Source organism: Acanthaster planci, linkage group LG09, assembly GCF_054643075.1.
Source record: "Acanthaster planci isolate LZ-2023a linkage group LG09, COTS_SCS, whole genome shotgun sequence".
Taxonomy (NCBI): Eukaryota; Metazoa; Echinodermata; class Asteroidea; order Valvatida; family Acanthasteridae; genus Acanthaster; species Acanthaster planci.
Genome location: NC_141785.1, coordinates 1,303,401 through 1,316,297, shown reverse-complemented (window position 1 = coordinate 1,316,297; position 12,897 = coordinate 1,303,401). Strand labels below are relative to the sequence as shown.

Sequence of the window (12,897 nt, the reverse complement as noted above, 5' to 3'; positions counted from 1 at the left end):
TTGCCCTGTACCTTACACGAAGTTTTCAAATTTTAAACGCTATCAGGAAAACCACTGAACTGACACTCCTGTTATCTTTTTTTGGCAGTGTAATCATTTTCCAAACTGGAGCCTAATCAAACGAGGCCTTAATGGCACTAGTAATTACGCAGAACCTAATTTTGTGCCATGCACATTTTGTTTGGCCTTTTTTGTGGATATACTGTATTAAGATCGGCAGCATAGCCATCAACAGCTAGGCCATGGCTCATTGCCAAGACAGGACAGTGGGAACAAGGCGCCGGCGGCTTGCCAGTTTGCGTAGACTAATGACACTTACCCAAGGGACTGGGCTGGAGGGGTTCATTTTTATTATTGGGCAACTGTTGTCAGGAACGTGCGCCAAGCGTGATCAAATGGCTGCTCAAAGGGGCAGGGTTTCAGAGGTTGCCTGGCAACAGTATTGTCAAGGTAATTGTCAGCAATGTGTTTAGGGCCTTTAATGCATACCAACAACCCCGAGTTATCTAAAAAAAACACACCTCGCGTAGTCTTTAGTTCACTGACTCAGCGGACCTGGAAAATAAGCATAACAAAGCCCATTGTTAGATGATGCAAATAAGCTTGCGGGGCTCGCTGACGATCGGTTGGCAAGGGCCAAATTTTGTCCGTGTTCTATGCAGAGTTCGCAGATGGTCAATTTTGACAAGAACCCTACAAATATTTTATGGAAATTTTTCATATTTTAATGTTTCTTTAGAACTTTCATATTTTAATGTTTCTTTAGAACAACAAAATGGCGAAAAAGCCCTGTTATCTGTCCTTCTGACAGACACACAACCTCTAGTTTTTGGCTTTTTCGCAATTTTGCAAAAAAGGCATTCTTTTTGGTTTTTTTTTTTTTTTTTGTTTCTGTGTTTCTTTTTTTTTTCTTCCATTTTGTTCTTCTGACCCAAAACCCTTTTGTTTTGTGCATGTGTTTTGTTGCCACCTTTTTAGTGGTTTTGCCACTTTGGATCTTCATCAAACTTATACCAATGAAGAACCCTTATGCATAGATGGTCCTAGAAACATGACGTCATGATGACGTCATCGACTGATTTATTATTGATATTTCAATATTTATTTCAGCCCATTGACTTTGTACACGTTTTCGAGGCACCATTTTGGTACCTTAGTAATCGTTGATCTTCTTCAAAGTTACAGCAAGCACTAACTGTAAAATGAAGATAATACTTAAACATTGACGTCATGATGATGTCATCACATGATTTATTATTAAATTTTGAATATTTGAATATGCCGTTAAATTTATAAAAATCCATATGAAATCAACCGTGGCCTCCCGCAACATTCTGTTTGCAGCAAGTGGCAGGATAAAATGTGGTTGTGAATTCATCTCCTGTGGGTCAAATCACGTGAGCCTTCCTTTTGGTCGAAACCGGAAGTGGTCTTATTGTTTAAAAGTGGTAATACATGTAGGTATCAAGTTGTTTTCATTGGTGTTAGTCTGTTGGGATATAGTATTCTTCAAATCATCTACTGATGATTTTAACCTAGTGACAGGTTAAAAATTCCGAAAAAATGCATTGTCTATGGCAAAGCTTTTCCAAATCGCCTGAAAGGTAATGTAGATGATCATCTTTACCCAGTCAACACATGTCAGGCCGGAAGTTGCAATAAAAACTTCTTTTATTCTTCAAAATTCGGTAACAAATCAACCGTACGAGATATTAGTGTAAATTGTGCATGAGAAGACAGCTAAAACATTGGAGTCAGCTGCATGAAGTGCATAACTAGTGTACTTTTTCACACACATGAAGCGCCGTCGACAAAACCCCCTTACAATATAAATTGCCAACTCCAAAATCCCATTAGCATGCTGTGCATATGCTACTGTGTGTGTGTGGATGCCCAATATCTGCCTGCAACATAGACGGCGTACAGTGTGTAGGGCATTATACTCGGGACTTGGGAAAATGCTGACCCGTGCTACTGAGAGCAGATCGCATTGTATGGAACGCCAAAGGGACAAATGTTTAAGATATCTTATCTGTGCCTTTTCCACGTTAAGTATAGTGTTTTGTATTGTATATTGTATTGTACATGTCTTATTGAGTTGAAACCTTGGAGGCAGTTAGGAAGGGAAGGTTTACACACGGAAATTGACCTCACTTGATGACAATGCCATCAGCAGATGAGTCACGTGACATTAAATGGTGCTTCATTTAAAGTACTATATCTCCTGAAGTGTATATTCAATTTGGTTCAAATCTTGCAGCTATCTTGAAAAGGGAGTGCTTTAGAGGTACATTGACCTTATGTGATAATGACGTTATCAGGAAACAAGTCATGTGACATTAAAGGTGCACTCTTTATAGCCCTATATCTGCTGAAGTACTTTTTCTATCAAGTTGAAACTTTGCAGATAACTTGAAAGAGAGGTGTTATGTACGAAACATGACTTGATGTGATGATGCCTTAGTTGATCAAATCTCTGTTCTGTTGGCAAACAGACAGATGACCTCGTTCATCTTTTTCTTCTGCTCAAAAACCCATTTGTTTTGTACACGTTTTTTGTCCCCGCAACTTTAGTGCTTTAGCAACTTTGGATCTTCATCAAACTTGTACCAATGAAGAACCCTTATGCATAGATAGTCCTAGAGCAACGACGTCATGATGACATCATCAAGTGATTTATTACTGATTTTTCAATAATTATTTCAGCCAATTGACTTTGTACATGTTTTTGAGGCACAATTTTGGATACTTGGGGATATTCAATCGTCATGAAAGTTACGGCTGGCAAAGACCCTGATGCAAAATTAATGCCAAATTTATGACGACATGATGATCTCATCACGTTATTTTGTATTGAATTTTGAATATTTAAGTTTCCCCATAGGTTTTTACATGTTTTTCAACAGCCAGACTTAGGGACTCTGATCAATCTACATGTAACTGATTTCATGTTTGTGCACACTTGTATTCTAAGGGTCAATTTTCATCAAAGTTGCCTCAAGCAAAGACCCGATGGGAAAGATGTGCTGCGAAGCATGACGTTGTGATGACGTCATCACCTGATTTTATTGAATTTTGAGTATTTATTTTTCCCTTAAGGTTTTGTACACGTTTCTCGCCAGCCGGATTTCAGCACTTTTATCGATGTGACTGATTACATGTTAGGTGCATACTCTTCATCCACCAGCTAGAGAGGGTCCGTCAAGAAAAATTGTGATCACGTGACAGGGCATTGAATGTGCAAACTTTGAAGCCCTTTATCTCCTGAAGTAAATATCCCATTGATATGAAACTTTGCAGATATCTAGAGGGGAATGTGTGTTACATGTAAATTGATGTCATGGGATGATGATGTTGGCAGTTCAGAAGTCATGTGACATTAAAGGTGTGACCTTTCAAGCCCTATATTTCCTAAAGAAAGTGAAAGTGATTGTACCAGTGGGTTGAATCTTTGCAGATATCTGAAAGCGGATATGTGGTAGACGAAAATTAACCTCATGGGATGATGATGTCATCAATTGACAAGTCACGTGACATAAAAAGTGCATCCTTTAAAGCCCTATATCTCCAAAAGTACATGTCCCAGCTAGATGAAACTTCGCAGATATTTAATCATGATGATGACATTTTCAATGAAAAGCGAAAAGCCCTATGTTCTGTTGCAAATAGACATGGAAGCTGTCATTTTTCTTCTTGTGCCCTCAAATCTCATTTCTTTTGTGCACAGTTTTTCTCCAGAGCACTTTAGTCCCTTTGCAAATGCAGCAGGGCACCTCCGTATAGATGGGGGAAATCATGGAATGTAATGGTCAGTGATGGTACTTTAGAACAATACAATGGTCAAGTACTTTGAGGAAAAAAGTAAATTAAAAAAAAGTATTTACATGTATGGAAGACCCATTTTTATGGGATTTATTCACTGGCCAATCATTATTGTTCAGACCAAGACAAAAATAAAAATAGCGAGGGAATAAAATCATTCCAAATAAAGTCTCTGTGGAGCTTTAATCCAACCAAAGATTGACAGCTGAACGACCATCAGGTATTACAGTTCCAGTAGACTTGGTTGAGTCTTCTGAAGGACAGCCCGCCTGGGCATTTTTTTATCGAAACTGTGGACCACATGTGGCTTTTGTTTTCCTAGTCAAAAATATTGATTCTTCCCTCTTTGGCATTTTTTATCCAAACGTAGACCTCGTGCGATTTTCAAGTTTTCCCAGCACCACAGCATTTTTATTCAGAGCACTAAACCAGCCAAAATACATACATTGTATATTAATTCTTTCCTCCTCTGGCCTTGTTTCCTGTCCAAACCAAGACCATGTGTGGTTTTTATTTTTTTCCTGTACCTATGCACATTTTTTCCCCTTATTCTGAGCACACAACCCGTCAAAATATATTTTTTCTTTCCTTCTGGACATTTTTTTATCCAAACCTTGACCATGAGGGTTTTTATTATCTTTTTTTTCTTGCACAACTGCACATTTTTTTATTCTGAGCACCCATCCCCCCAAAATATTAATTCTTCCCTCCTCAGCGGTTCTCTATTCAAACCAGGACATTTTAAGCAAGAATATATAAAATGGGGGAAGTCCGTACATCAAAGGGACAGCATGAGTGTTTATAAGAGAGAGGAAAAAAGTCTTATCGGACCAAACACTGTTGACACTTATTTAGCTAAGACACAAGAACAGCTTGTGTGCATGTTCTTCTCATCTTTGTTGTGACGCTGCTGTTCTCACATGCACAGGAACAGCTAATTAACGTAACAATACTCTATGAATCACTCATGCAAGAGAACGGGCAGGAACACGTTCCGAAGTGCCCATTGGAACGGGGGTGAAGGGGAGGGCATGCAGAATGGAAGGGAACGCATGAAAACGCGTGCGAATGGTCTCTATGTTTTTATCCTGTCCCTAAAAGTGGTAATACATGTAGGTACCAATTTATTTTCAATGGTGTTAGTCGGTGGAGGTATAGTATTCTTCAAATCATCTACTGATGACATAATGTTATTGTTGGACGCCCTCTAGCAACAAGTAAAAATTGTTTAAAAAGTTGTATAAAAGTGGTTATAGATATTGACTTGTTTTGAACAGTGTTAGTATCTTGGGGTATTGTACTCTTCAAAAAATCTACTGATGACGTCACGCAATTGTCAAGCACCTTCTACCGACAGGTTAAACATTATGAAAAATGAATTTTCAGTAGATGTCTGTGGTGAAGTTTGTCAGAATCGCCTGAAAATTGGTGTGGATGATGATCTTTACCCAGTTAAGACGTATAAAATTTGGGGCCGATGACGTCATCATACAGGAAATTATAAAAAAAGTCCTTTTATTCTTTACAATTTGGTAAAAAATCAACCGTTAAAGATTGCAGAGTGAATTGTCCATTAGATGATAGCTGAAACATTTAAGTCAACTGCATGAAGTGATTAACTGGTGTACTTCACAGAGATGAAGCGACAAAAACCCCTTACGATATTTCTGAACTCGAAAAGTCCATTCGCAAACTGTGCATGAACACGCAATATCTGCCTGTAACATACTTGTACGCAGCACACAATGCTCAGGGCATAATACTCAGGAGTTGGCAAAATGCCAAACACGTGGCTGGGAAAGCGTGTGAGCATGCATTGTCATACTCTTCTGTAGCAAGGAGGGTAATGGTCCCATAGAAAGTTTAACTGCGGACTTCACGGCAGCTGTTTGATTCCTGCCTGTTGCAACTTCCTTTTTTATCAAATCAAAGGATTTTCCCAAAACAGCTCAGTGTTGGTAGACAAACACAATGTTCGTCTTGTTCTTTCTAGTTTTCTTTTCTTTGTAAAACATTTCTCAATTGTCCTCTCTCTAGGCAGAATGTCTTGCTGCGAGAAGAAATTCAACTTCAAGCCCTCAACAAAGTATGTTCCTGTGACAGTTGCATATGCTCTGCTGATTTGTACGACAACTCTCTTCTTCGTGTTTCCGTAAGTATCTTCTTTGCTGCTTTACTGGCAGCATTACCAGGGTAACCAAACTCAATACACTGTAGACCCTCAACATAATGAAATCACACTTTGTTTACATGTGCACATTCCTGTGGCAATGAGGTGGGACACAATCCATTGTGCCCACATACATGTACTTTTAGGAAAGCTCACATGAGAAGAAAGTATGACATTATTCTGTTTTATGTCTGTTATGTACATGAATGCATGTATGGGTGGGCACTAGTTCAAACATACATGTTCCAGTAAATGTGGACGCTACAGTGATTCAACATTTGGTCATGATCTAGTTATAGTATGGTAGAGTCCAACATGTACGTTCACAACAGGGTTTGAAATACGCACAGGACTGTTTGACCGAGACCAGTGATTTTATCAGTCTTGCAGCATCAGTGCTGATACAAGCCCAGGTTTTTGAAGCTAGTTGACATAAATTTGTGCTCTTTTCTCTTCCAAGCTTTTGTGTTCATGCCAGTACCTATCCTGCTTAATTTTCTTTGTGACAAAGATCGTGTACAAGTAACTTTCTAGACAGTACATGTTCAAGAAAGTGGTTCATAATTTCTTTTTTGTTACTGTTTGGATGTTGTATTGTGCATGTTACTTTGTGCAAAGTAAATTTTTTGAAGTCCTGGCTTTGTTTCCATTTTTTTCCTTTCTTAAAAAAACAAAATTCTAAAGCACTATTTAAAGGAGATTTTGTGCTCATTGCCCACCAAAATCATCAGAGTTCACCCCAATCAGACCCCAAACTGCCAGATACATGTACCTCCCCCTGGGGGTTCAGATCAGGATATTTGAAAGGGGTACTTACACATTAACCTACACTGTACGTTTGGAAAAAAACGAGATTTTTCTTTTCAAGTCCATGACCCTCTCGCAGCTGGAAGTCACCAACTTGTTTTGTCGTGATTCCAACTGTGTAGGTGTATGCTACTATCAGTGATGTCTCGATGTGCGCTTATGCATGATTTTCACACAGCATGTTTATCTAGACTAATCCAGTACATGTCTAGCATGGGCAGGCCACTTCTCAGCAGGCCCCTTGGGTTTTATGTTGGTGTCTGCAATAACTTTGGAAATGAAATTTCGGAAGTTCTAAATGGAAAGAACAAAAACTAAAAGTAGTGGTTGTTACAGCCACAGATCTGTTTCGGATTTTAAGTTGTTTAATGGGAAAAAATAAAATATCCAAAATCAATTTACACAAAATGAGGTCATCATGACGTCTTTAATTTGGAATAAATCTTGCATCAGGGTCTTTGTTGGCTGTAACTTTGATAACGATCAAACATCGCGAAGTTATCGAAATGGTCGCTTGAAAACATGAAGTCAATGGGCTGAAATAGATATTAAAAAATCTGTAATAAAATGGATGATGGTGTCATCATGACATCATTTATTTGAAATAATTCTTGTATCAGGGCAGTGTTGGAGGTCTTGAGACCTGGTCTCGGTCTTGAGACCTTTTTTTGAGGTCTCGGTCTCAGTCTCGGTCTCGAAGTTCTGGTCTCGGTCTTGAAAGAGCTGGTCTCGGTCTTGGTCTCGGTCTCGGTCTCGAATGCCTTGGTCTCGGTCTCGGACATAAAGTTCTCGACTAAAACACTGTATCAGGGTCTTTGTTAACTATGACATTGATAATGATCAAACATCGCAAAGTTATGATAATGGTGGCTTGAAAATGTATACAAACACAATGAGCTAAAAACACATGCAGAAAAACTGTTCCTTGAGTGTATATCACATGATTTTACTTGATATTTGACTCTTGGGTATATTTGTAATGGAACGAAAAGAAAAATTTAGGCTGATTTCTTGTTCGTTCTCATGGTAATCTTGAGCCGAAGTTCAGGTTAAGTAGAAAAACGTGTATAAAACCTATGAAGAAAAACTGCAGCTTTAATCTCGTGTCATGTGACCCCCGATGGTGTCATTTGACGACTTTGTTCTGGGACCCTACATGTATGTCCGTGGTGAACTATGCGGGTACATACTGTACATGGAATAAGTCAGATTGATCAGGATGCCAAAGACTGACAGCTGAAACATGTGTTCAAAACCTATGGCGCCAAATTAAATATCAACAAATTAATAAAAATCAGGTGACAACATCATCATGACGTCACAAATTCAACAAAATTCTTTTATCAGGGTCTTTGTTGGCTGTAGTTATGATGATGATCAAAAGTTACCAAAATGGTGGCTTGAAAATATGTACAAAGTCAATGGGCTGAAATAAATGTTGAAAATTAATAAAAAATCAGATCATGACTTTATCATGACATCATCCATTTGGAATAATTGTATCAGGGTCTTTCTCGCGAAGTTACGATAATGGTGGCTTGAAGACATGTACAAAGTCAATGGGCTAAAAACATGCCGAAACACTGCTCCTTTCACTTGATGTCGCGTGATTTGTGTTTAAACTGAAAGATTTTTATGAAATATTACTTGATATTTCAACTCGGGTGTATATTTGTAATCAAACGAAAGGGAAAATTTAGTCTGACTTCTCGTACGTTCTGGTAGTGCACGGTTTCGGGCACAAAAGCTTTATACACAAAACAAACCTACAAGATGGTAGGTCTGGCTGAAATACTCAGGTGTCAATAGATGTGTCTGTCAGATTAGAGTAGCCACCAGACAGTCATTTGTGTGGGTATAAATGTCCAGTAAATGAAATTCGACTTTTGACTTGTTTGACTTTTCAAAAAAATTTGAAAACAGAAAAAAAATGAAAATTAACTGGCCCAGCAGAATCAATATGGATAAATGGGCCGGGCGCTAAGTGATTAAGCCTGATAATAGTGTGCAGTAGAAAAATGTACAAACCCTATGGCGAAATATGAAAAATTCAAAATTCAAAAATAAATCATGTTATGACGTCATCATGATAAATATATTCCAGGATCATCCTTGGATGATTGTGTGAAGGTCTGGCAAGTTTGAGGTCGATTACATGTATGAAACTATCAAAGTCCTGTGGGACAAAAAACGTGTACAAACTCTATGGGGAAAAGTCTGAAAAAGGAAAAAAAAACCGAGAAATGTGTTTGTGCACAAACACAGCTGCTTCGGCCCGGGTTTTATTGATCTAAAACCTGAAAACCAGTGACGAAATTCTTGACCAAGTACTTAAAATACATGTATTTAACATTGCACAAGTGCACATGAACAATACAATACAGTGGAATATGGAAACTCCATGTCATCTTGATAAATGGAAAATTGTTTGCAAAGTTTCAACCCAATGGGACATGGACTTCGCAAGGTACATGTATATAGCTTTAAAGAATGCCCTTTTAATGTCATGTGACTTGTCAGTCGATGACTTCATACTCAAATCAGGGCAATGTAGGTCTCAAAGCCTTCCCTTTTAAGCTATACGCGAAATGTTACGCCAATCGGACTTGTAATTTGTGAGATAAAGTGCTTTAAAAAGTGTCCCTTCAGGTCACATGACTTATCATGGGATGACGTCATCAGGTCAATTTAGGTCTGAAACCCTTCCCCTTCGAGCTACACACAACGTTTCAACCAAATTGCACATGTACTTCACGAGATATAGTGCTTTAAAGAGTGCCCCTTTAAGGGCACGTGACTTGTCAAATGATGACATCATCATCACATCAGGTCAATTTAGGTCTCAAACCCTTCCCTCTCAAGTTATATACAAAATTTCAAGCCAATCGGACATGTCATTCGCGAGATATAATGCTTTAAAGAGTGCCGCTTTCAGGTCTTTGACTTATCACGTGAGGATGTATAATCGCTTCAGTTCAAGTTAGGTCTCAAACCCTTCCTTCTCAAGCTAAATACAAAATTTCAAGAAAATTGAACATGTAATTCACGAGATATAGTGCTTTAAACAGTGCCCATTTAAGGTCACATGATTTATCATGTGATGACATCATTATCACATCAGTTCAATTTATGTCTGAAACCCTTCCCTGTCAAGCTACAGTTACGGCCAAAGTAAAGGTTTACACGATACACGATATTGCATGCGTGCGTCTATAGGGAGTGGAAGACACGCTCTTTATAACGTGTGTGCAAGAACGCAATACACGCAGTTGCGGTTAGCCCGGATAGACCTCTAAGCCCCAACCAACTCGAGCCAATTAAAGTCAACCACAATCCCCGCGTGCGTCGCCGAACACGATACACGAATAAGCAGTCGGCAAACTGGTGTCAAATTCACTTATTTATCAGCTTATATTCAGCGCAATACACGAAAGAACATGCAATGCCTCACAGACAATATGTCAGTGTCTTGTGTGAGAACAAAACTGTCCGTGATCGAAACAAAGATTCAACAACTCCCCACGGAAAGGATCGTCAGTAGAAGCCCAGCAGCTGGATGAACCCCCACACATTTATTTCAATCATTTGACAGGTAAAATTTAACAAACCTATTCCCGTTGAAGTAGTCACTTCACGAAAACAGAAGCTGACAGAATGTTTCCGTAAAATATAAATTTGTACGAGAAAAAGAATATACCCAATCCCAAAATATGATTTTGCAAACATTTTTAAATAGTTATTTTTCCTAGCTGCATGATCACGCAAACGGATTTTTGGCAGAAAGCAAAGCCGTAATTTCTTTGAATTTATTGAAACCATTTCATGCTCGGCGGATTTAATGCAACACGTGGAGTTGGTTGTCGTCACTGAAATTGTGAAATGATTTTTTTTTCATTGAACAGGTAACCAACCACCCGATCGACCCTGTGGCTTCGATTGCCGAAAAATACTTTCTTTATGCAACTGACCCTGTCTTCATTTTCCTTAAAAAAAAATGATAACCTTCAAAATTGTGTGAACAAGGATGTAATTTCTCACCAAAATTGTTTCTTACCCAACTTACCTAACCGGACAATAAACAACCAAGCGGTCGGTAAACTGGCGTCAAATTCACTTATTTATCAGCCCATATTCAGTGCGATCCACGAAAACACACACAGCCTAAAAGGAAGTGTTTATGTGTCCTGTGTGAGACTGAAAACAAACATCTGTAAAACTGTCAGTGATCAAAGCAAATGAATTGACAACTTTTTGCGTTGGAAGTATCCACTTCACGCAAAGCTGACAGAATGTTTCTGTAAAATATAAACTTGTATGAGAGCAAATATCATATCCCCAACTACATATCTGTAAATGCAAACATCCTCAAGTACAGTTTATACAAACGAATTTTTGGTGGACATAATGCCACACGTAATTTGATTGGCCAATGTCAATATCAGCGTGAACAAATTTATCCACTGGGGATAGATGACCGGCCGACAACCCTCTGGCCTACTTTGAGAAAAAACATTCAGTGCTGCTGATTCTTCCTTAAAATTCCTGGAAGAAATGATAAACTACAGATTTCTGGGGACAAGGAAGCAATTGGTCACCCATGTTTTGCCCCGATGGACCTCACCGGACGCGAAACACGAGCATGCGATGTTGAATTCACTTTATTTATTGGCCCTGGTCCTGTGATCCAGCACGATACACGAGAAAACCCAGCAGAAAATACTTCGACATCCTGTGCGAGAACACACAACTGCAAAATTATGAACTAGCAACTTTACATGTACGAAAGGATTATTTGTAGTGCCCAGGTCCTACGAACTCCCAAACTTTTAAGAAAAGCGGATAAAAATTCCTGACAATAAACTTTTGCGAAAGCTGTTATCTAATCCTAAAATACACGTTTACCGGCAATGCAAATCTGAAAAATTTACACAGATTTTCATGCATAGGATAAAATTTGAAGCAGTGCAAACCTTGTCACTACTAGATCAGGCTTTGTTGCAGGATTTGGCCGAGTCTTCAGGATAACTGTTTTCGCAAACGATTGGCTTTGCCTGGTTTCTTGTCTGCCACGTAGTCCAGCGAATTTCATGGAAATTGTAAACCTACTGTCTCGCTTCGATAAACGAAAAAGCTTTTTTTTTTCACATTTACATGTTTAATATAGCATTCAAAATTCCATTGGCCTTTCTTCTCACAGGGAAAACTGTTAACTAAATTCCTTATAATCCTTATGGGGCAATGGAATCAAGAGTACGTGTGCATAGCATGGTTTAGTGTGTGGTATTGAGTCCCTGCTAGTATGCTATAAATGACTTGAGAAACTTCCATGTTCTGGGTATTGAAAGAATTTATAAAAGATACCACGTTCATTGATTCCATTTTTAAATTTCTAGTGATGAAAAGATATCAGAATTCATGTATTTAATTCAAATCTGTCTCGTTGAAACAAGCAACGTCACCTAATGATCCAGAGTCTATCACATTTGGGGTTTTTCCTTGTCGCCTGTTTATTACCCTTGACACGGCCAAGAGCTGGAATTAGCAAGAACGGAGAAGGGTCCTTTCGCGAATCACTCTTGGAAGTTTAGAGTTAAGCTTAGCGTTTACTGTTATAAATAAGAGCTGCACCATTTTTATGAAAGAACTGTTAGTGCTCAACTAATTTTTGTATGCTCAAAATCAGAAATTTAGGCTAAAGGTCAATTGTAACTTTTTAAGGTGCGGTTTTAAAAGATATGGCAATAATATATATGCTGTCCTTTCTCTGACTTATCTTTTTTCATTTAGGATTATAAACCCTCGAACTCTCCCTGTGACACGTATGTTCAATACAAATGCTGAAGAACTGGATGAAGCTACTAGCCCTAGCTTTGGCTTTTATTTGGCAAACATGTTTGTTCAATTTTAATGAAATAATTCAAGAGGGAAAAATATTACAACCATTTTCAGAAGCCTTTTTCACTGTGAAATCTTGAACATACATTCAATGCTTTGCAAAAAAGTACATACAAGTCAGTGACGCAAACTAGCTGAAGAAATTTGTTATAAGAAAAGAAATCTAATGGCCGCAAAAGTAACGATGAACCACTTTCGGAAAA

The 12,897-nt window shown here is 38.4% G+C and overlaps 1 protein-coding gene across 14 annotated transcripts in view; it reads left to right on the top strand.

The window, feature by feature from the left end:
- The window catches only part of LOC110989474 (palmitoyltransferase ZDHHC8B-like), a 141,507-nt gene that overhangs the window by 17,525 nt on the left and 111,085 nt on the right, over nucleotides 1-12,897 (top strand). For 11 of the 14 annotated variants that reach the window (XM_022253867.2, XM_022253868.2, XM_087141299.1 and 8 more), the window contains one exon: nucleotides 5,864-5,974. In XM_022253867.2, the coding sequence (XP_022109559.1) occupies nucleotides 5,865-5,974 (110 nt within the window). In that variant the 5' untranslated portion in view covers nucleotide 5,864. Of the gene's footprint in view, nucleotides 1-5,859; nucleotides 5,975-12,897 lie in introns of those variants that run through there. The other 3 variants (XM_022253865.2, XM_087141292.1, XM_087141293.1) reach the window with 1 other exon arrangement.